The sequence below is a fragment of the Pristis pectinata genome, chromosome 24 (genome assembly GCF_009764475.1).
Source record: "Pristis pectinata isolate sPriPec2 chromosome 24, sPriPec2.1.pri, whole genome shotgun sequence".
NCBI lineage: Eukaryota > Metazoa > Chordata > Chondrichthyes > Rhinopristiformes > Pristidae > Pristis > Pristis pectinata.
In genome coordinates, this window is record NC_067428.1 from 35,008,461 (window position 1) to 35,033,531 (window position 25,071).

General features: G+C 48.9%; 2 protein-coding genes across 5 annotated transcripts in view; both read left to right on the top strand.

Annotated features, from left to right (window-relative positions):
* Positions 1 to 25,071, top strand: part of rfxank (regulatory factor X-associated ankyrin-containing protein) — an 830,559-nt gene that overhangs the window by 155,155 nt on the left and 650,333 nt on the right. The gene's annotated exons all lie outside the window — the stretch shown is intronic.
* The window catches only part of ncanb (neurocan b), a 175,723-nt gene that overhangs the window by 80,716 nt on the left and 69,936 nt on the right, over positions 1 to 25,071 (top strand). For both annotated transcript variants that reach the window (XM_052037702.1, XM_052037701.1), the window contains exon 7: positions 4,623 to 5,273. In XM_052037702.1, the coding sequence (XP_051893662.1) occupies positions 4,623 to 5,273 (651 nt within the window). The remainder of the gene's footprint in view (positions 1 to 4,622; positions 5,274 to 25,071) is intronic.

Consider the following 25,071-nt stretch of genomic DNA (forward strand, 5'->3'; position numbering starts at 1 on the left):
TTGAGTGAGCTAGGGCGTTTCCCTTTGGAGAAAAGGAGGATGAGAGGCGACTTGATAAAGGTGTACAGGATAATAAGAGGCATAGATCGAGTGGACAGTCAGAGACTTTTTCCCAGGGTGAAAATGGCTAACATGACGGGGCATGATTTTAAGGTAATTGGGCGAAGGTACAGGGGAGGTGTCAGAGTTAAGTTTTTTTTACACAGAGTGGTGGGTGCGTGGAACGCACTGCCTGCAGAGGTGGTGGAGGCAGATACATTAGGGTCATTTAAGACCCTCTTAGATAGGCACATGGATGATAGAAAAACGAGGGCTATGTGGGAGGGAAGGGTTAGATAGATCTTAGAGTAGAATAAAATATTGGCAAAACATTGTGGGACGAAGGGCCTGTACTGTGCTGTAATCTTATATAATGTTCTATGTTTTATGTAAGTGTGAGGTATGCACCTTGGGATGTCAAATTCTGGTGGGACACGTAGAGTAAATGGCAGGGCATTAGGATTAGCACTAAAGTGTGTGTTTTTTCTTGTTCTAATTGTGTTCTTGTATTGGTTTATTATTGTCACTTGTACCGAGGTCCAGTGAAAAACTTGTCTTGCAAACCGATCATACAGGTCAATTCATTACACAGTACAGTTACATTGAGTTAGTACAGAGTGCATTGATGTAGTACAGGTAAAAACAATAACAGTACAGAATAAAGTGTCACAGCTACTGAGAAAGTGCATTGCAGGTAGACAATAAGGTGCAAGGTCACAACAAGGTAGATTGTGAGGTCAGAGTCCATCTCATCGTAGAAGGGAACTGTTCAATAGTCTTATCACAGTGGGATAGAAGCTGTCCTTGAGCCTGGTGGTATGTGCCCTCAGGCTCCTGTATCGTCTACCTGAAGGAAGAGGAGAGAAGAGAGAATGACCTTGCATACCGATTGTACAGGTCAATTCATTACACAGTGCAGTTACATTGGGTTAGTAGGGAGTGCATTGATGTAGTACAGGTAAAAGCAATAACAGTACAGAGTAAAATGTCACAGCTACAGAGAAAGTGCAGTGCAATAAGGTGCAAGGTCACAACAAGGTAGATCGTGAGGTCAGAGTCCATCTCATCGTAGAAGGGAACTGTTCAATAGTCTTATCACAGTGGGGTAGAAGCTGTCCTTAAGTCTGGTGGTACGTGCCCTCAGGCTCCTGTATTTTCTACCCGCTGGAAGAGGAGAGAAGAGAGAATGTCCCGGTTGGGTGGGGTCTTTGATTATGCTGGCTGCTACATCAAGACAGTGAGAGGTAAAGACAGAGTCCAAGGAGGGGAGGCTGGTGTCTGTGATGTGCTGGGCTGTGTCCACAACCCTCTGCAGTTTCTTGTGGTCCTGGGCAGAGCAGTTGCCATATCAAGCTGTGATACATCCAGATAGGATGCTTTCTATGGTGCATCGATAAAAGCTGGTGAGTGTCAAAGGGGACATACCAAATTGCTTTAGTCTGCTGAGGAAGTAGAGGCACTGGTGAGCTTTCTTGGCTGTGGCATCTATGTGATTTGACCAGGACAGGCTCTCAACCCTCTCAACCTCAGCACCATTGATGTAGACAGGTGCATGTACACCACCCCCTGAAGTCAATGACCAGCTCTTTTGTCTTGTTGACATTGAGGGAAAGGTTATTTTCATGACACCATGTCACTAAGCTCTCTATCTCCTTCCTGTGTCCCGACTCATTGTTATTTGAGATACGGCCCACTCCGGTGGTATCATCTGCAAACTTGTAGATGCAGTTAGAGCAGAACCTGACCACACAGTATATAGGGAGTAGAGTAGAGGGCTAAGGACGCAGCCTTGCGGGGCACCGGTGTTCAGAATTATCGTGCTGGAGGTATTGCTGCCTATCCACACTGATTGTGGTCTGTTGGTCAAAAAGTCAAGGATCCAGTTACAAAGGGAGGTGTTGAGTCCCAGGTCTCGGAGTTTAGTGATGAACTTGCTTGGAATTATAGTATTGAAGGCGGAGCTGTAGTCAATAAACAACTTGTGTAAAACTTGTGTCTAATTTGTTTTTCCTGTGAATGCTGCTTATATGTTTCTATGTGCCTGTGATCAAGTCAAGTTGAGTATATTGTCACACGTCCTATTGTGTAGCACCTATTCAAGGTCTCGTCTTCTTCTAAAGTGTAAAAAGTGGTGAGATACCTTCTCGAACCGCTGCAGTCCCTTTGGGGAAGGTGCTCCCACATTGCTGTTGGGGAGGGTTCCAGGATTTACAGCCAACAATGATCTAGGACTGGGCTTTTATGTCAAGGTCAGAGGGGTGTGGCTTGGAGGGGAACCTGGAGCTGGTGGTGTTTCCCTGCACTTGCTGCCCTTGTCCTTCTTGGTGGTAGAGGTGGTGTCTTTTTAAGTTAAGTGGATTACCTACATTTGGAATTTGGAATCAAGCATATAAACTGACCAGCCTTGGTCAACATGTGAGAGGCAGGAAGTTCCAGCAATAACACCTTGAATGCTGCAGATGCTGAAATCTAAAATAAAACAGAACCTGCTGCACTCAGCAGACCAGGCAGTTTCAGTGGCGAGAGAAACAATACCAATCTTTTTGCATAACACAACCAGCCCTTTCCATTTATCAGTCCAGTAAACTTTCTCTGAACTGCTTGCAACGCATTAATTTCCTTCCTTAAATAAGTAGACCGATATTGTACCCAGCAGCCGAGATGTGGTCTCACCAATGCCTGTTGCACTGAAGCACAACCTCCCTACATTTGTATTAATTTCTCATCACAATAAATATTAATGCTCTGTTAGCTTTCCTAATTACTTGTTATATCTGATACTTGTCTCTTGCAAGTCATACACTGGGACACCTCGATCCCTCTGCACTGCAGAGCTCTGCAACCTCTCACCATTTAGATCGTAGGTTTGTTTTATTTTCCCTGGTAAAAATGGACATCTCTATCCCCTCCTAGCCTCCCTACAATTTACTTTTCTACTTACCTTTGTGTCATCTGCAAATTTAACAACTACACCTTCACAGTGCCTTTGTCCAAGTCATTTCTATAAATGTGGGAAGTTGAGGCCCCAGCACCGATCCCTGTGGACTGGATGAACCAAACTGGCAAGAATTTGTGGAATCCAACTGGGATTGCTTTTTGGAGCAGTATTGTGGAGTGAAGACTGAGGCAGAATGTCTGACTATCCTTGCTTTCAATTATTAATTCCCTGGACACTGTTGATAGGGCCAATGCTCACTTTGTCAGCTTTTCCTTTTTAAATATCTGTATAAATTATTACTAACTGGTTTACATTTCTTTATTTTCTATTTCAAATTTTCCTTGCTAATCATTTTGCTATTCTTTGCTCTTTATATATTCTGTCCATTCACATTGCGAGAGAACAAGATTAATGTGGGAGGTTGGGACTAATGAGGTAGTGCAGCTTGGATCAGCTGTTCAGTCTGTGTCAATGATTTCACTGAGGGGACCGGTGTAATAATTCCAGATTTTCCAATGATACAAAGCTGTGTGGACGAGGCATAGAGGCCTCAGATAGCCCAGCTGAATGGACCAGGACTTGGCAGGTGGAATGTAAAATGGAAAAGTGAGGTGATCCAGTTTGGTAGAAGGAACCGGAAAGATGGAGTATTTTTTAAGTGGTGAGAGACTGAAAGGTGTTGGTGCATTGGGTGATGTGAGTGTCCTTGTATGGAACCTTCTTCATCTATGTGGGAGGGAAGGGTTAGATAGCTCTTAGAGCAGGATAAAATGTTGGCACAACATTGTGGGCTGAAGGGCCTGTCCTGTGCTGCAGTGTTCTATGTTCAATCCCATATTCCACTTCCAACCCAATGGTATGAACATTAAGTTTTCCATTTCCCACGTACTCTCACCTGTCCATCTCACTTTCTTCTCCCTCCCACCCCCTTCCTCCACCCAGTTCCACCTATCACCTACCAGCCCCTATCCAACCCCCTTCATATCCTGGTGATCTGTTCCCTCTCGGTCCTGACGCAAGGTCTCAACCAGAGATGTTGACTTACACCTTTGCCTCCACAGATGCTGCTTGACCTGCTGGGTACATCTAGCTTTCTGTTTCCACCTGCAGTCTCTTTTGTCTTCCTTGTACAGTATGTTGACCTCTACTGCAAGAGGATTTGCTCCAAGTACATAGAGCCCAGTTGAGGTCTCACCTTGGATCTTGTCGATGGCTCTGGTCTCCTGTGTAAGGAGGGAGTGCAGTGGTGCTTTGGTCAATGACAAGTGATTGTGCAAAATGAGCCTACACACCCTTGAGTTGAGAAGAATGAAAGGGCATCTCATTGAAATACAAGATTCTCATGGTGCTCAATGTGTAGATGTGGAGTTGACCTTTCCTTAGAATATGACAGGAGAACCATTGGAATCCTCTGTCCAACTGGGATGTGGAGGCTCAGTCTCTGGAATACTTAAAGCCCAGACTGATAGATTTTTGGGTGTTTGGGAATCAAGGGATATGGAAAAATGGGGCTGAAATAGACCAACCGTGATGGTATTGAATGGTGGAGCAGAAGCAAGGGGCTGAATGGCCTCCTTCTGCTTCTAATTCTTTTGTTCCAGCTGCCAAGCCCAACCATTAATCTAGTTGTTCTTCTGCCCCACAGCTGCTGGTGTCCAGTCGTCCAGTGGTCCGAGGAGTCACTCTGCAGGGAGCCGAGGGCAGTGGACCGCAGGGGTGGAGGGCAGTGGAGACCTCGGGCTGGCCCTGCCCACGTCCCGGGATTTCCCGCTGACACACTGGTCTCTCCGGCTTAAGTCCCGCACACGGCAACATCTGAGCAGCAGACAGCCTGCTCTGGAGAGGCCAGGCCACTCTGGGCAATTCCACAGCTCTGAGGGAGGGGGTCTGAGTGACTGGGGCAGTCCCAGACCAATGCCCACAGCACCGGGATCGCACCGGCCTACCTGGGCAGTGCCGACTCTGCAGACATGGAACACTGCAGCCAGTGACCCGTGGCCTGTGGATACTCAGCCCGCAGTGAGATCAGACCTTGTGGAATCCAACGAGCTGCCTCAGTTGGAGCAGCTGCCTGCCGCGGGGAAGAAGCCACTCACTGACTGGGAGCAGATCCAGGGCAGTGTGGTGACCGGAGCAGAGACTGTGGACCCCACCGGACAGTTTGGCCAGCCACCACCAGCCCCCACGGACACCAGCACACCCGCCACAGGAGCTGTGGATGTTGTAGGCCGACTGCCCACAGAGGAGTGGACAGGGGAGAGCTCAGGGAGCTTCACCGAGCCAGCGACTGTTAAAGGTAGGCTCCCTTGCCCACTCCCTCCTGTCCCCTCCTTCCCCCCTCTTCACTCCTCCCCGCCTCAATCCCTCACCTTCCTTCCCCCTTCTCCTCATCCTTCTCCCCCAACTTCCTTCCTTTCCCCTATTAATGTTGTGGAAAACAGTGGTCAGGCCGCAGTTGGAGTATTGTGTAGTCTGGTCACCACGCTGCAGGACAGAGGTGGTGACAATGGAGAGAGTGCAGAAGGGATTCACCGGGGTGTTGCCTGGAATGGACGGCTGTGGGTACAAGGAGAGATGGGACAGGCTGGGTTATTCTCACTGGGACACAGGAGGCTGAGGAAGACCTTGTGGAGATTGAGAAAATTGAGGGGCATGGATAGGGTAGGAAGTCAGAATCTTTTCCCCAGGGCAGGGGAGTCTAGAACTAGAGGCATGGGTTTAAGGTGAGAGGCGAGAAATGTAAAGGAGACCTGAGGGGTAAGTTCTTCACCCTGAAGGTGGTGGCTGTCTGGGACGAGCTGGTGGGTACAGTTACAATACTTGCAGGTGTGTGGACAGGTACGGGTAGGAACGGTGTAGAGGGATACGGGTCTGATGCAGGCAGTTGGGATTGGTGTAGATCGGCATCACGGCCAGCATGGACCAGATGGACCAGAGGGCCTGATTCAGTGCTGTACGATTCCATGATTCTCACTCTTCCTTTGCCTCCTCGCCTCGCATCCCCTCCCCTTGTCTCCTGCCTTCTATTTGTGAATTAAAATCCATGTTTCAGTGGGTGACTCTCCCTGTAACAAAGATTAACCCGTTGCCTCAAGTGATTTGGAACCCGCTCCGAGTCACCTGATTTTAAAATCAATTCAAAGCATTGGTGTTTGTGGGTAAATTTCTTTTTAAGTTCATATTTAAAATGCTTTGTATGTGCTCAGAGTTTTACTGTAAGGGGATCTGTCAGAATACGCAGAATAGATAGAAACATTCCAAAGATCCCTGTTGAACTAAAAAAAGTTTAAGTTGGGATCAACATTAAAGTAAAAGTGTGGAGCTGAACAAGGACGGGCGGCACGTCAGGAGAGCAGGTAAAATGTGAAAATGATTAATTAAAAGATTAATAAGGAAATAAAATTAGAGTTAATATGAAGTTAGATAGAAATGTGAAGTTTCTGTTGATATTTTAACGAGAAAAGAGTTGACAGAGCTGGTGTTGGTCTTATAGAAAGTGAGGTTGAGAATTAACAATGGCAAGCAGATGGCAGGTAGTCTTTCTTGGTCTTTATAATGGAGAATGTAAGTAACATTCGGGAAATAGCTGCCAGTTGGGGACTGGAAGGGAGGGAGGAACTTGAGAATATTACAGTCACCAGGGCAGTGGGACTGAGCAAATTGTCGGAGCTATAATTGATAAGTCTTTGGCTCCTGATGGACCATCCCAGGGTCTGAAGATTGGCTGGTCAGATAGTTGATGCATTGGGTTTATTTTTCAAAATTCCCTTGGCTTAGGAAAAGTTCCACTGGATTGAAATATGCCAGTGTACCTCTTCTATTCAGGTGGAAATTACAGGCCAGTGAGACTCAGGTCAGGCAAAGGTTAGTAGCCATTATTCAAGAGGTTGCAGCTGAACATTTAGAAAAATTCCATGGAAAGTCAACATGGTTTGTGAAAGGGAAATGGTGTTTGATTGATTTATTGGAATTCTGGGAAGAAGTAACACACTGTGGATAAAGGGAGCGGGAGGATTCCAGTGCAGGGATAAAGTTACCATGGAAAACTAAAGCTCATGGTGTCTGAGGTAACGTATTGGAGTGGCTAGAAGATTGACCGACTATCAGGAAACGGAGAGTGGGCATAAATGTGTTCCAAGTGGTCGCCCATTGAAGCCAGAGGTGAAGGGAGTTAATTTCTCTCGGATTATGTACTGTATCTTGGCACTCTTTCTCAAAGGGAGGTAGAAGCTTTGAATATTTTCATTGCAGAGAGGTGGACACATTCTCCATAAGCCAGGGGTGAAAGGTCACTGGGAGTCGATGGGAGTGCAAACTTAAGGTTAAAATGCTATCAGCCATGTCAATACTGAACAGGGAGAAGACTCGAGGGGCTGAGGACTCTCCTCCTGCTCCTGACGTATGATTGCAACCCCCCACACCACCCAGCAAAGTTGTCACAGTGTTACTCAGGGGACCTTGCCTGTCTGTTACTGTGGGCAAGGCTGGAGTGTGAAATGGACATATGCTTAAGAGAGTGTTGGAGAGTGAGTCAGGGAAGGGAGGGGTGAGTCATGGAGGGATAAGACTGGGAGGGGTGAGTTGGGGAGGGATGAGGTGGGAAGGGATGAGTTGAGGGATGGGGGGTCAGGGAGAGGAAGGTTGGAGGAGAGGGGATTTGGGGAGAGGAGGGGTGTGTAGGCAGGGGGAGATCAGCGAGAGGATGAGATGGTTGGGGAGGAGAGGGGGTGGGGATGAAAGGGGTGGGTTGAGGGAAGGGAAGATTAGGAAGGTTGGGTTGGGGAGGGGTGAGTCGGGGAGGGTGTGGGTGGGGATGAAAGGGGTGGGTTGGGGAGGGGAGGGTGTGACGATGAGTGGGTTGAGGAAGAGAAGGTTGGGGAGGGGGTGGGGATGAAAGGGGTGTTGAGGAAGGGGAAGGTTGGGTTGGGGAGGAGAGGGGTGAGTCGGGGATGGGAAGAATCACTCAGAGTGAGGGTCCTGCCCATGTGTAACATCTGGTGGAGCTGGGGCTGCTGAGCACCAGGACTGGTGAGGACTCCACCCTCATTCCATCCTGTGGGATTCGCAGAGGCTCATTCGGGGGAGAGTAACGTTCTGGCCCCACGTCTGGTGGAGTTGATTTCTCTGTTGGGCAGTCTGCCGGGATGGAGGAAGATTTTTCCGCTCCTGTTGTGGGGTGTTGGAACTGCAGACTCTGACCCTGCTGGGCAGGCAGTGTCTGACACGGAGGGTGGGAGGTTCGGTAATCCTTCTGCTCCTTGGTCTCTGACTCCCGTTGGAGAGATTCGAGGTCTTCAGTGCCTTCCTGGACATTGCTGCTCCATTTTGAGTGCTCACTGGGTCCTCCAGATAACCTCTAGTAATGACAGTGCAGTGTCATCCTGTGACCATTCCCCTCAGCAACATACACCCCTTTGCATACTACTTGGGGAGGCGGGGTGGGGAGGGGACTTTTCTGGCACAACAGCAGTACGTGCAGAAAAGATTTACCAGGGTGTTGCCTGGACTTGGGGGCCTGAGTTACACGGAGAGGTTGCATAGATGAGGACTTTATTCCCTGGAACGTAGGAAATTGAGGGGTGACCTGATAGAGGTATATGAGATCATGAGGGGCATAGACAGGGTGAAAGCACACAGTCTTTTTCCCAGGGAGGGGGAGCTAAAAACAAGAGGGTATAAGTTTAAGGTCAGAGGCGAGAGATTTAAAAGGGACATCAGGGGCAGCTTCTTCACGCAAAGGCTGGCGCGTATTTGGAACAAGCAGCATGAAATAGTGGCTGAGGTGGGCACATCGGCAACATTTAAAAGCCATCTAGATAAGTACATGGATAAGGGAGGTTTAGAAGTCTATGGGCCAACTACGGGCAGATGGGAATAGCTCACTGGGCAATGCAGTCGGCATGGATGAGTTGGGCTGAAGGGCCTGTTGCCCTGCTGTACGACTCTGGGACTCTATGACAGAGCCTAGAATAGGGTGCCTGCTTTGGGAGTCGGGTGTCAGGTGTGGCCAGTCCAGTGCAGGTGGTCGAGTGTGGTCAGAGCATGATACTGGGGATTGTGAACTGGGAGAGGATATTAACCTTCCTTCCCACCCTACCAATAGTTCTGAAGATTTTGCAGAGACCATTTTACGGCTGTTGAGCTACCTGCTGGAGCTGGGTCTTGTCTCAAAGGTTCAGGAGGGCAGGGCAGCTGCTCCCCACTGGCTCATGAGCTCAGTGTGAGCTTCGAGGTCGTTGTCTACCAATGCTTCTCTCTTCAGTCAGCTGAAGGCTGTGCTGGGCATGTGGGATTTTGCCTTCTCTGGGACATGACTCCCAAGATATTGATCCATGTTTTCCACAGTCTCAACCTCCCAGCTGCTTTATCAGCAAAGTCAACAGTGCCATGGACCTCAGTCTCTCAGTGAGTGTAGTTACAAGTATTGACTATGTTCTGTAAATCCATGACTGGACAAGCCACTTCCTCACAGCTGTAGTACCCGTGTTCAATCCTGACCTTGGGCGCTGTCTGTGTGGAGTTTGTATGTTCTCCCTGTGACTGCATGGGTTTCCTCCGGGTGCTCCAGTTTCCTCCCACATCCCAAAGATGTGCTAGCTGGTGGGTTAATTTGCCCCTGGTATGTAGATGAATGGTAGAATCTGGGGGCAGTTGATGGGACTGTGAGGAGAATAAATTAGGATGAGTGTTGAGGTGTGGTTGATGGTCAGCACCGACTTGGTGGGCTGAAGGCCCTGTTTCCATGCTGTATGGCTCTGATTCTCTGACCTATGGCTGGGGTTGGGATGGTCTTGGTTCTGGACTGGAGGTGATGAAAGCTGAACTAGGCTCCTCGGTATTACATCCACTCCAGAACTTGCTGGAAGCAAGTGTCATACTGTAGTGAGGTAGATTCAGTCAAGGGTAGATGGGATGACACGGCCTTGCTTGAACGCAGAAGTGTGAACGTCTATCCACCTCAATATTCTTGTTCTGGGCTGACTTACCTGATTTGAGCCATGGTATCAATGACACCTCTGGGAGGAAGCAGTCACGCTTCCCGCTGACTGTCTCTGCCAAGTGGGGGGGGGGGGGGGGGGTTGGGGGGGGTGGTGTGCCAGATGCCATATGAGCATCAGAAGCCCATGGTGGTCTGATCCACTCAACATCAGCTGGTGTTGCAGATGCTGGAACTGGCCACTGAGACCCATGGAGGTCCCTCACCCAAGGCCATGTTCCCGGGGGGGGGGGGGGGGGGGGGGGGGTGGGGGGGGGGGTGGGGGGGGAAGTGGAGGGAATTGAGGACTATGTTTCACTGGTGACAAAGTCAGGAGTCCAGTAACTTGTGCAGTCATTATTCTTGCTGATTCATCTAATCAGCAGATCTCAGCTGCCGAAGACTGCCCACACCATCTCCTGTATGAAAGAGCCGGTGGTGCCGTTTGCTGTAGTCATGTAAAGCAGGTCTGCAGTGATTCCCAGTAAATCATGTGTGGTGGGGCCAGGGTTCAGTACTGTAAATGTAGTTAAGGACTGAGTCAGGAAGCGTGTGATAAACAGCATCAGTGTTCTCCGGCACACACACAGGGAATTAATACATTTCCTTCTGTCCTTTCGACAACCTGTGTTGCCAGCAGAAGCTCTCAGCAGTCAAACACTTTTAGGGCCTTCATGCTTAACAAATTAAAACATTACTGTTGAAAGAGAAATGGTCTAATCTTCAATTATGGAAATGAAACTATTGTATTTAATAATGAATTGTCCATTGGGCTTCATAGCGATAAAGTGGACTCCACCGACACATAGACAGCATGTAGAAGTGACACACTTGCTGTGAATTTAGTCACTCTCACTGGCTGGATGAGCTATGGATGGCACTTCCCCACCACCCAGACACTGTTTGGTTCAGCAGCTGCTGATATCTGTGATATCTGTGCAGTGGGAGGTAGGAGGCTGGTTAGAGAATTAAATGGATGACATGGACTCACTGGTTGGGTGCTGGGTTACTGGTCTTTGTTGGAAAGTGTGATGTTGGTGTCAGTCAGGGAGCTGGGTGGTGAGAATCCTCATTTCTTATGGTTCGTGTAAAGTGTGGGAATGGATTGTATTTCATTTTTTGGGGCCCTTTCTAAATCACAGCACCTAACTACAAGAATTGATGAACTCTAATCCATGGCACTGTCCACAGAGGCTCAGTTAATAACTTGTGCCAATGACTTTCTGTCGGGACTGAGGGCAAGCACGGTAGTGTAGCGGTTAGCGTGACACTATTACAGCACCAGCGACCTGGGTTCAATTCCCACCAGTGTCTGTAAGAAGTTTGTATATTCTCCCCATGTCTGCGTGGGTTTCCTTCGGGTGCTCCAGTTTCCTCCCACATTCCAAAGACGTACGGGTTAGGAAATTGTGGGCATGCTATGTTGGTGCTGGAAGCGTGGCGACACTTGCGGGCTGCCCCCAGAACACTCTACGCAAAAGATGCATTTCACTGTGTGTTTCGATGTACATGTGACTAATATAGATATCTATCTATCTATCAGTCCCGTGTTGCATGGCCTGAAATGTGTGGGATTCTGAGACATTTCTTGAAGTCTGGACGACCACATCTGTGGGAGGTGTCTCCAGTTGGGCCGACATGAATGTTGGGTTTTGGAGCTTGGGTGCTAGCTGAAGGCCCTGCAGTGCATCCGTGAGGCTGGAAGTTACACGGCAGCAGGTTTTTAAAGGTGGTCACCCTACAGCTTAAGGAAGGATGTTCAGAGAGGGAATGGGTGACCACCAGGCAGAGGAGAGAGCCAGGCAGGTAGTCAGGAAACATCTGAGTGCATCTCACGCCATGTTGGAAAACAGAGGGTGAATGTATCTCTGGGGAATCCATCCAGAGCCAAGATCCTGACACCATGGATAGATCAACTGCACAGAGGGGGAGGAGCAAGGGTCCACGGGCAGTAGGGGTGGGAGACTGGATAGTGAGGGGAATAGTCAGGAGCTTCTGTGGCATGAATCCAGACTGGTGTGTGGTCTCCCTCGTGCCAGGGTCATGATGTCACAGAACAGTTGCAGGGCAGTCTAAAGGGGGAGGGTAAACAACCTTAGCTCATGGTCCATGTCAGTACCAATGACACAGATAGGGTCCTGCAACAGTAAATTAGGGAGCCAGGTCACAGATTAAAATGCTTAGATTGCTGGATCAATGTGGCTCATTCTGGGGAAAGTGAACCTGTACATGCTGGAGGAGTTGCAGCTGAACCAGATCAGGTCCAACATCCTTGTAGGGAGGTTACTTGTGATGTTAGTGAGGGTTTAAACTAATTTGGCAGGGGAATGGGACACAGAGTCAGAGATGAGGAAATATAGGAGCAATAGTTAGTAGCTGAGCACACAAGGGTACGATAAGGCACATGGGAGGGATGCAAGGCTGAATTTCTATTTTAATGCAAGGAATCTGACTGGGGAGAGTACTGATCAGCACATGGAACGTGATATTGTTGCTATCACAGTGACATGGTCGGAGGAAGGGCAGGACTGGCAACTGAACGTTGCAGGGTTTACAACCTGCAGGGGTAACGGGAGTGGTGGTGGGGTGGGTGTCAGTGGGGCTCTGTTGATTAAATGCTCCATTACTGTGGGAATGAAGGGGGACAGCTAGCGGGCTCCTCAAATGAGGCCATCTGGGTAAAACAGAGGAACTAAAAGGTGGGGGGTGGGGAGGGGAGTGGTGGGGAGGGGAGGGGAGGTGTGGAGGGGTGATCACTTTGCTGGGGATATACTATAGTGAGAGAAAGAGGAGCTTAAATGTGGCCAAATCGCAGTGTTAGAGGTTACTGATAAAGCACAATTACTGCTGTCACTCTTATTGACTGGAATCTGCGAAAGGATTTGATGGGGTGAAATTTTTAAAGTGCTCCCTGCCATAGGAGAGGCAAGGACTGGACCTAAACTTAGGGAATGTGACTGGGTAAATGTTTGGAGTGTCACTGGGGGGGCATTTTGACCAGGATGTCAAGGGATAGTGAGGGCAGGGTAAAGATGGAGAAGGAAGCTTGTGGCCAGTGTAGAGAGCTGACACCACGTAGGCCCTTCAGGAATACGGAAAGTGTAATGGGTACTTCAGAAAGACATTCAAAGGACAAAGAGGGAACACAGAATATCACTGGCAGGTAAGGTTAACGAAAATCCCGAGAGGGTAACTGTGGAAAGTGTGGGGTCGTTAGGAACCAAAGTGGCACTCTGTGCGTGGAACAGAGGATGAAGAGGTCTCAGATGATGAAGAAGGATACTAGGGTTGCTGCACCAATGAATCTCCACTGGAGAGGGTGCGGAGGAGATTGCCTGGGATGGAGGGTTACGAGGAGAGACTGGGTAGGCTGGGTTTATTTTCCCTGGAGTGGAAGAGACTGAGGTGGGATCTGCGGGGTGTACAGTAGAAAATGTCCCATTGCAGAGATGTGTATAACCAGAGGGCATAGGTTTAGGGTAAAGGGTAAGAAGTGTAGAGGGGATCTGAGGAAGGAACTCCCTGAGGGAATGGTGGAGGCAGGGGAGCGGTGGAGAACTTGAATCGCCAAGACATAGAAGGCTATGGACTAAGTGCTGCTAAATGGGATTAGTATAGATGGGGACTTGATGGTCAGCATGGATATGGTGGGCTGAAGGGTCTCTTTCTCTGCTGTGTGACTCTGTGGTCAGTGCATCTGAGTACTTGGGGCTTGGGCTGCATTGAATATTTCAGTGACCATCTCCTGTGCTGTTCAGTTACTGTGAAACAACACTGTGCTCTCCTACAACAGTGTGGGTTGTCTCAGGGCTATTGTGTGTGATTTTAAAATTCATTATACTTCGGACACAATCCACATGCTGTTTGTAATTGTGGCTGAGTACACCATTAAACGCTCACCAACACACTTATGGAGCAAGGTGTGACACTTTCAGGGAGTTTTGCAGCAGCAGGTCTGCTCACAGATACCTGAACTGATTCTAAACACTTCAATTCTCTGATTCCCTTGGAGCCGCTGAATCCCAGAAGATTCACAGGTTTTCCTTCAAATGCGCATGAAGGGACTTGCCGGTGTTGTCAGTTTCCAGGTGTATGTGTAACAGTACCTCACTTCAACACACCCACAGTCTGAGCAACTGTTCATGGACTGTGAGTAACTCAGCAGTTTAATGGGTGCCGTCGATGGTGGTCTTGGTGGGATGGGATTACTAACCTCTGTGGAATTTGTGCCAGTCCTTTTGGTGAGTGTGGCCCCTCGGTGCTGCATTCACTATTGACGTGAGACAGTGTCTAGTCTGACATGGCAGAGGTTTGTTCTCGGATATGGTTGCAGTTGGTGTTAACCCCTTCCTGTCTCTCTGCCTCTACACTGCAGACCTGAGTCTACACTTTGAAATGGGATGCTGCCACTGGGGCAGGGGGAGGGCTGAGGAGGGAACCTCACCCACCCATGGCCCCCACCCACACCCCACCACCACTGCAGCAGTGTACAAACATAACCGCTCCACACTGGTGATGAGTTGACACCAACAGAGGAGTGTGATGTTATAACTGTTACAGAGACGTAGTTGTAGGGACTGGGTGCGCAATGTTCCAGGTTATACCCTGTTCCGAAAGAACAGCCCAAAGGGGAAAGTGGTGTTGATAATCAAGGTAGGTAACAGAGTGGTGCTGAGTTGTGATATGAAGGCAGTGGATGGTGATGTGGAATCGGTCTGGGTTGACAGTGGCCACTCACCCAGGCCCTTTGGTATGTGTGAACTGGGTGGTGCTGCTATTCTGGACAACAGGAGGGAAGATTGTCCGGAACCTGGGGTCTGCTCCCAGTGGGAAAAGTCTCGTCTCCTTTCTGCTCCGAAGCAGTTGTTGCCAGAGTGTGGATGGGTTGGTTGGGTTATCTGGAGAACATTGTCCATTGAGCATATTTGGTGAAGTTCTGACAGCAGGTGGTACATGGGGAACTCTGTTACTGCAGGAGCCAAGGGAAGGGCAGCACAGAACCTCTTACTGTGGCAGTGGGGCAATGAGGGCAGCCAAACTGTGCACAGCAAGATCACACCACAGACAGCGCTAGTGAGTGGATGATGTTAGTAGAGGGGTAAATATTGACCTGAGACACCAGGGAGACCTCCTCCATGTTTTAAAATATTGACACAGGATTCCATGTTCTCCTGAAGAACCAGAAAGAGCCTTGACTTAAAATCTCATACAAAAGGCAGCAATGATGAAGGAGCAACACTGCCTCAGTCCTGCCCCTCTTCTTTATTATATAAACATTTATTGGCTAAAAGCACTGCAAAAAGACAACCAGTGTCAATACACTACATCTAATACAGAAAAGAAGAAACTACACAACGACAGAACTACAGTGGAGAATGCAAACTAATACTAACAAAACACACACGCAACACTACACCCGTTAACGCAACACGCAACACTTCAAATAAGAATCGTGTTTGTACCATCCACGACACACGCGATCCCCTGAGGGGCCCACCGAGCGCGGAACTCAGCTAGGGTGCCCGCGGAAACCGCGTACTCCCTCAGTCCTGTCCCTCCCACAGTGTGACCCTCCCTCAGTACCACCCATCCCACAGTGTGACCCTCCCTCAGTACCACCCCTCCCACAGTAGGACACTCCCCCGTTATTCGATACTGGAGTCTGGATTTTTGTGCTTGGGCTCTCACAGTGGGACCTGCACCTCCTCTCGGCATTGTCCTTTGACACCTCTTCTAGCCTGGAGTGTTTCAGTGAGATCACCTCCTAAGTCCCATCTGGTCTCCCATCCCAGGACAACCCCATTATCCAATTATCGGTTCAATGAACCTGAGCCCCAAGACATGCCTACCCCGTAATGGAGGGTGGTGGGTGGGACACTGGCCAGGAGGTCCGTAAGTGATTCAGCAGACCCACCCTGTGTGGGCCTAGCTGGTGCAGGACAGAATTGGTGCTGTTTGTGGGGATGGGCCCCATCCTTATTGTAATGGTGTGGATGTGTGTTTGGGGCCAGGACTCTCACTGACAATGCTGGCCAGTGGTGACTGGGTAAACGTGTCTGTCCACAACTGGTGATTGAAAATTGTCCTTCATGGGGGGACTAGGTGGTCACAGGGCTGAATGGGTTGGATGAGCACTGATTGGGAGGTGGGCTTGGTGGAGGGGGTGGGATGGCCGGCCTGATGGACAGTAGACAGTGTCTCTTGTTTGGTTACAGCCGGATTGAGGGGGCTGGTGATTGGACGGTGTGGTTAGTTGGTTCTGAGTTGGTCTGTAGTTGGCAGGGGATGTTGGGTTAGGTGTCAGGTTGAGCTGAGGGGTGGGTGAGTCAAGGGTTATAGGGTGGGTGGGGGTGGTGTTGCTCTGGGGGTGCCCATTACCTGAGATCTAACTCCCAGATCCTGTTTGGGGGGTTTTCCTTTGGGTGACACTGGTCCCACCTCTGTCTGAACAGGAGGACAATGTGACCACACTGAATGTAAATGACAGGGCTGGTCTTTAGGCTACCATTCGCTTGATGCCACTGGACAGGTCCAGGGTCGTCTGGACATTGGAGCAGAATCAAATCGTCAGATTGGTGTCAAACAGGATCGTATCCCTGGATGTACAACAACAATTTATGATACATTGGATTAAAGTGATCCAGTTTATAAACTGTGTGTTTCGAACCTTCCCCTCACCAGAGGAATTGTGCTGTGTGTTACGGATGGGACTGAGAACCACCTGCTCTCAGCTGGAGATGGAAGATCCCATGGTAGCATCTCCACGTGCCTGGCCTAATGTCCATCCTCAATCCAGAAGCTTTGATCATGTGGCTGATTGTGTGTAGATTGCCTTGGATTCCACACAGCTGTGTACAAGGCCAGATGTTCCATATTTTGAGAGCTTTTGAGGAAGTGCATGACAATGAAGAGCAAGTGTCAGGAATCAGACCGACCATTTTGTCCCTGAAGCTGCTCAGTCAATCAACAAAACCTTGGTCTTAGAGTTATTGAGTTGTGTACAGCATAAAGACAGGGAACAGAGGTTATCGGGACAGTTACTGGAGGGAGGATTGAGTGCAGGGGCCAAAGGCCAGGCCAATGGGCTCATCATGGGCTCTGTATCGGTGAAGGAGATGGCGGTACAGGTGGTTCAGCCAAAGAACGAAAGCCCCCTGGACAAGAATTGTAGAAATGTATCACAGAAGGAGGACATTCAGCCCATTGTGTGTTTGCCAGTCAAAGGCTCCCCAGCTGAATCTCACAGATGACGTGACACTCTGAACTGCCAGCAAGAGATAATTTTGAAGGCTGTTGTCATGGTTACCTTCAAAATGGGAGCCCTCTCTGTAGAGGGTGAATAGGAGTAGTTCATTTACAACTGGTGAGCTGGAGATCATGGCTTTAGGGTTTGCATTTCTGTAACTGAAGTGGATGTTGAGTGGTGCAATAGGGTGAGGTGTGATTCAGTGGAAGCGTGATTATTGGAGCACAGTGATGTTATCTTCTGAAGCACAACTAAATTAATATCTACAAATTTACCATGAAGCCATAGCTTTTACATCAGTGTTCCAGGTGTAATGGGTAATCACCGTTATGACCAGTCAATAACATGACTGTGAAGCAGTGTCAATGGTCCAGGTCGAAGCCTCCATCAGCATTCACAGAGAGTCTTCAACCCCAAAAGTGAGCTCAGTTTCTTCGAGATGAGATGTGCACAAGTACGGTGAGATTGCAGGAAAGTAGCTGTTTCCGAACCTGGTGGTGTGGGACTTCAGATTCTGTACCTCCTGCCTGACAGTAGCAGCGAGAAGACGGTATGGCCCGACAGGCCTAGGCTGACCTGTTGAGTGTTTCCAGCATTTTATCAGTTATTGTAGCAGATTTTTTCAAGCCTATTTCAGAGTGATTCTGTTTCTTCACTCCTGTTTCGAACAGCCAGTAGAGTGAACAGCAACATGGTCCTCCGGAAGTACAGTTGTGTTGGTAGCACAGGAAATCACTCCCCCGTACCATTGTGTACAGTTGTGTGCAGGTCTCTGAAACAGCAACCAAGTACTGACCATGGTAAATGTCCTTCACACTCAGGACACCAGGAAAACAGCCTCAGCACTCTCCCACCGGAGGTGAAGCTCTCTCCGAGTACCACTCCTCCAGCAGCTCTGCACCCCCCCCCCAGGACTGCCCCTCCAGCAGTGCTGGACCCCCCAGGACTGCCCCTCTCTCAGTGCCTTGTCTCCACACCAGAAGGTCCACCTCTGATGAGACACCTCAGCCCTGATCTATTGCTGACCTTCTAATGATGATTGAGAAAAGACCGAATAATTCCAGGATATCGATGAAATGCCCATTGTTTGTGCAACCAATCCATGTCTGACTTCCTGTGGCATTATCCACAACCGAATAATTGCTCACTGATGGTCAATAAATCTGTAGATAACTCCAGGCTCTCTCACTGCCAATGTTTGTCTTGTGATCCAGTAAAACCAGTGGAGCAGGACAGTGCAGACACTGCATCAGCTTACAAAGAACAAGAGCAAGGACCATTCAGCCCCTCTGATCCACCCTGCTAGTCTATCAGATCACTGATCTAACCCTGGGCCCTGCCTGATCCCCGAACCCCCCCCCCCCCCCCCCACAGATTTCAGCTCTCAGCGACGGTCCATGACACTCCATCCTCGTGGATGGAGAGGGAAGAATGAGGGTGATTCTGCTGCTCCCCGTCAGGAGCTTCTGATCATTTCTGTACCTCTGAGATCTACTGATGGGTGGGTTCGTAACTGTTCCTGAGCACAACTTCTCCTCTGTGGCTGGAGCAGGACAGTGCAGCACTCCCTCAGTACCTGCCCCTCCCACAGTGCGGTGCTCCCTCAGTACTGACCCTCCACAGTGCGGTGCTCCCTCAGTACTGACCCTCCCACAGTGCAACACTCCCTCAGTACTGCCCCTCCCTCAGTACTGCCCCTCCCTCAGTAGACCCTCCCTCAGTACTACCCCTCCCACAGTGTGACACTCCCTCAGTACCTGCCCCTCCCTCAGTACTGTCCCTCCCACAGTGTGATCCTCCCTCAGTACTGCTCCTTAATGTGCCATTGGTGGGACGGTGCAGTGAGGGGGAGTGTGGAGTTCAGTGTGAAGTCTCGGGGCACGGAGAGCGCACCTTCCACTCCCAGCTGCTGGGGTAGGGAGTTGTGGCAGTCCCTTTGTCCCAGAGCATGTGGTGCAGAATGATCGGCCTGTGGGTTGGTGAAAAGCTGATGGACTGCGGGTGCTTGTAACCAAGAGCAGGGACCTGTTTCACTCGTGTACACTGAAGGCCCAGGGGACCAGCACGGGTATCCTGACACTGTGGACAGCCGCTCAGTGCCTGAAGAGCTCCCCTGTGCAGTGGACTGTGTCCTCTGATGGTACAGCGGATGACTGTGTGGGGCTGTGGGACAATTATCCTACTTGTAACCTTTATCAGAACATGGAACATGAGAAAACAGGAGCAAGAGTGGGACACTCAGCCTCCCAAACTGGAACCACCATTCAATGTGATCACTGATCTGTCCCAGGCCTCATCTCCTCTTCTGTGCCAGTTCCTCATCGCTGTCATTCCCTGATCTTTCAAAATGTTATCTATTTCCTCTTTAAATCCCCCGCTGTTCCTATCTCCACACCCTCTGGGATAGAGGGTTCCAGAGATTCACCTCCTTCTGTCAGAACTCCCTACACAGTTTTAAATGACCAGCCCCTTGTGACCTGTTTCCCCCATCCTTCCACCAGTGGAAACCTATCAACATCTGCCCTAATTTCAGTACATAGTACGTAGAGAGGATATCCATGGAGAGGATGGTCCATAAGGCCATGTGGGTGAACTTTAAAAACAAGAAAGGAGCGATCATTTTGCTGGGGTTACACTGTAGGCTTCCAATGGTCAGTGGGAATGAGAGGAACAGATTGTGTAAGCAGATTGAAGAAAGGTGTTTAGAGCAATAAGGTTATGGTAGTGGGATTTTAACTTCCCCAGTCTTGACTGGCTTGCCTGGTGCAAGGGGGTTATATGGGGAGAATTTGTTAAATGCATCTGAAGTAGTTTTTTGAGACAATATGCAGAGATTTCCACCAGGGAAGGGGCAGAGTTTGACCTTATCGTAGGAACTGAAACGGGCAGGTGGTGGGAACACTTTGGGAACAGTGACCACAATTCCGTAAGTTTCAAGGTGGTTATGGAAAGGGATAAGGTTGGGCCTCAGGACCAGCATCTTCTGGTAAAGTGAAAGGCGAAGATGGCAAGTTTAGGGAACCTTGGGTGACAAAAAGTTATTGAAGATTTGATCAGGAAAAAAAAGGAAGCATATGATAGGTACAGGCAGCTACAATCAAGCAGTCCCTTGAGTAATATAAAGGGTGCAGGGGAGGACTTAAGAAAGAAATTAGGAGGGCAGAAAGAGGCCATTAAATATCCTTGACAGGTAAGATTAAGGAGAATCCTAAATTATTCTCTCAGTATATTAGGAGCAAGAAGGTAGCTAGGGAAAGAGTAGGTCCCCTTAGGGACCAAAGAAGGAAGCTATGTATGGAGCCAGGGGACGTTGGCATCCTAAATGAATGCTGCTTGTCTGTATTCACCAAGGAGAAGAACATGGAGGATGGTGAGTTCAGGGAGGGATATGTTGATAGCCTGGACCATGTCGGTGTCATGGAGGTATCATGTCTTGGAAAGCGTAGGCATGGATAGGTGCCCAGGGCCTAGTGAGATCTATCCCAAAATCTTTGGGAACCAGGAAGGAAATTGCTGGGGTTCTGATGGAGATTTTTACATCTTCATTAGCCACACGTCTCCAAAAGACTGGACAACAACTAATGTTGTTCCTTTATTTAAGAAGAGCTGCCAGGATAAGGCAGGTAACTACAGGGCGCTGAGCCTGACATCAGTGGTGGGGAAATTATTGGAGAAAATTCTAAGGGACAGGATTTATGTACCCAGACTTGGAAAGGCAGGGACTGCTCGGGATTGTCGGTATGGATTGTGTGGGGGAAGTCCTGTCCCACTCATTTGATTGAGTTTTTTGAGGAGGTGACAGAGGAGACTGAAGACAGGGTGGTGGATGTTGTCTACGTGAACTTTAGTAATGCATTCGACAAAGTCCCACGTGCTAGGCTGGTCCAGAAGGTTAAGGGACATGGGATTCAAGGTGAGCTGGCTAATTGGATCCAAAATTGGCAGGGTGATGGGAAGCAGAGGGTGGTGGTGGATGGGTGTTTTTGCTAATTGGAGGGCTGTGACTAGTGGTGACCACAGGGATCAGTTCTGGGACCTTGTTGTCTGTGAATATATTAACAACTAAGGTGTGAATGTAGGAGGTTTGATTAGTAAGTCTGAGATTACACCAAAGTTGGTGGTGTTGTGAATAGTGAGGAAGGTTGTTTAAGGCTACAGCAGGATATGGATCCATTGGAAAGTTGGCCCGAGCATTGGCAGATGGAATTTAATCCCAATAAGTGTGAGGTGATGCAATTTGGGAAGTCAAATAGGATTAGGACATATACAGTGAATGGTGGGGCACGAAGGAATGTTGATGAATAGAGAGACCTAGAGGTGTAAGTCCGTAGTTCCCTGAAGGTAGCAACGTAGGGTGGTTAACAATGCATACGGCATGCTTGCTTTCATAGTTTGGGGCACAGAATATAAGAGTTGGGACATTGTGCTACAAATTTACAAATGACTGGTTAGGCCACACTTGGAGCACTGTGTGCAGTTCTGGTCACCACACCACAGAAGGATGTGGTTGCGCTGGAGAAAGTGCAGAGGAGATTCCCCAGGATGTTGCCTGGATTGGAGGTCTTTCAGCCCAGTTGGTCCATGCCAACCAAGGTGCCCCATCCAAGCTAGTCCCATTTACCGGCATTTCGCCCATAACATTCTGAACCTTTCCAATCCATGTACCTGTCCAACTGTCTTTTAAAAGTTGTTATTGTACCTACCTCAACCACTTCCTCTGGCAGCTCGTTCCACATGGATACCACCCTCTGTGTAAAAAAAAAAGCTGCCCCTCATGTTCCTCTTAAATCTTTCCCTTCCATCTTAAACTATGCCCTCCTGTTCTTGATACACCACCTCTGGGAAAAAGACTGAGTGCATTCACCCTTTCTATGCCCCTCATGATTTTATACACCTGTATAAGATCACCTCTCACTCTAAGGAATAAAGTCCTAGCCTGTCCAATCTCTCCCTATAACTCAGTCCCTCAAGTCCTGGCAGCATCCTTGTAAATCTTTTCTACACTTTTTCCAGTTTAATAACATCTTTTCTATGGCAGGCAAGCAAAACTGAACACAATACTCCAAGTGTGGCCTCACCAGCCTCCTGTACAACCACACCATGATCTCCCAACATTTATACTCAATGCCCTGACTTATGAAGGCCAACGTACCAAGATTCCTCTTCACCACCCTGTCTGCCACTTTCAGGGAACCATGTACTCCAAGGTCCCTCTGTTCTACAACACTCCCCAGGGCCCTGACGTTCACTGTGAAAGTTTTTCCTGGATTTGACTTTCCAGAATGCAACAGTTTGCACTTATCCACATTAAATTCCATTTGCCAATCCTCAGCCCAATAACCCAGCTGATCGAGATCCCCCTGTAATTTTTGATAATCTTCTTCACTGTCCACTATACCACTTAGTGTCATCTGCAAAATTACTAACCATGCCTTGTACGTTCTTACCCAAATCGTTAATGTAGAGGACAAACAACAATGGGCCCAGCACCGACCCCTGGGAGACACCACTAGTCACGGCCTCCAGTCCAACAAACAACCTTCCACCATCACCCTCTGCTTTCCACCATCAACCCAGTTGGCTTTCTAATTCGCCAGCTCTCCCTGGATTCCACGTCATCTAACCTTCCAGAGCAGCCTACCATGTGGAACCTTACGAAAGGCCTTACTGAAGTCCATATAAACCATGTCTACTGCCCTGCCCTCATTGACTTTCTTGGTCACCTCATCAAAAAACTCAATCAAGTTCATAAGACATGATCACAAAGCCATGCTGACTTACCCCTATAATCAACCCCTATCTTTCCAGATGTACAATATCTTATCCCTCAGAATCCTCTCCAGTAACTTACCTACCACAGATGTTAGACTTACTGACCTATGGTTCCCAGGCATTTTTTTTTGCCGCCCTTCTTAAGTAGAAGCACAACATTCACTACCCCACTGTCTACCGGCACCTCACCCATGGCTAACGATGATGCAAATACCTCAGCCAGGGCTCCCGCAATTTCTTCTCTAGCCTCCCACAGTGTTCTTGGATAAACCTGGTCAGGCCCTGGAGATTTGTCTACCTTCATACATTTTAAGACATCCAAGCACCTCCTCTACTGTAATGGGGATTATCCCCATGACCTCCCCATTTACTTTCCCTAGTCCAAAGTCTTCATGTCTTTCTCCACGAAGAATTATTCATTGGACCTTGCCCATCTCCACACAATGATGTCCCCTTTGGTCTTTGAGGGGCCCTGTTCTCTTTCTAGTCACTCTTTTTACCTTAATATAAAATTTCTTTGGATTTTCCTTCATCTTCTCATGCCCCTTTTTTGCCCTCCTGATTTCCTTCTTGAGTACACTTCTGCATCCCCTATACTCTTCCTGGGATTCATCTGATCCCAGCTGCCTGACTCATGCCTCCTCCTTTTTCCTTGCCTGGGCCTCAATACCCTTCATCATCCAGGGTTCCCCACTCCTTCCAGCCTTGCTCTTCACTCCAACAGGAACACACAGACTTTGAGTTCTCACTATCTCACCTTTAAGAGCCTTTCACTTGGCTGTGGCCCCTTTGCCCCCAAACAACCTATTCCAATCAATCTTTGCAAGCTCCTGTCTCATACCATCAAAATTCACCTTGCCCCAATTTAGAACTTGAACTTGTGGACCAGTTCTGTCCCTTTCCATAACTACTTTAAAACTAATAGAACTAGAGTCACTGGTCCCAGCATGCCCCCCCCGCTATCACCTCAGTCACTTGCCCTCCCCTGTTACCCAAGAGTAGGTCGAGCTTTGCCCTCTCCCCAGTAGGGCCCTCTATATATTGCCCAAGGAAACTTTCCTGAACACACTCAACAAATTCCACCCCGTCTCAGCCTACGTCAGTCCCAATCTATGTTCGGAAAGTTAAACCCCCCCACTATGACAACCCTATTATTCTGACAACTCACCACAATCTCCCTGCAGGCTTGTTCTTCTAATTTCTCTTGACTATTTGGGGGCCTATAGTACAACCACATCAATGTGATCATCCCCTTCTTATTCCTCAGCTCCACCCATAAAGCCTCACTGATGATCCTTCAGTAATTTTGTCTCTGACTACTGCTGTGACATTCCCCTTAATCAAAAATACAACTCCCCCTCCTCTCTTTCCTCTGCCTCTATTCCACCTAAAGCACCTGTACCCTGGAACATTGAGCTGCCGGTCCTGTACCTCCCTGAGCCATGTTTCCGTAATGGCTGTGACATCTCAGTCCCACATAGCTATCCATGCCCTGAGTTCATCTGCCTTGCCTGTCAGACGTCTTGCATTGAAACAAATGCAGTTTCATCCAACAGGCTTTCCTTGCTCCCGGCTGTTCTCTTGCCTGTCGTGCCCACTCAACTTGCTGTTACTGATGTCTCTGTCACTTTACAGCCTCTCATTTGCTTGGGATCCCACCCCCTGCCAATCGCGTTTAAACCCACTAGCAAATCTGCCCCCCAGGATATTGGTCTCCCTCCAGTTCAGGTGTAACCCATCCCTCTTGTACAGGTCACCTCTGCCCCAGAAGATAAGATAGATATCTTTATTAGTCACATGTACATCGAAACACATAGTGAAATGCATCTTTTGCGTAGCGTGTTCTGGAGGCAGCCCGCAAGTGTCACCACACTTCTGACGCCAACGTAGCATGCCCACAACTTCCTAACCCGCACGTCTTTGCAATGTGGGAGGAAACCGGAGCACCCAGAGGAAACCCACACAGGCATGGGGAGAACATACAAACTTCTTACAGGTAGCGGCCGGAATTGAACCCGGGCCACTGGCGCTGTAAAGCGTTATGTTGACTGCTACGCTACCGTGCCAAATTGTGCAAAAATCTAAATCCCTGCCCCCCAC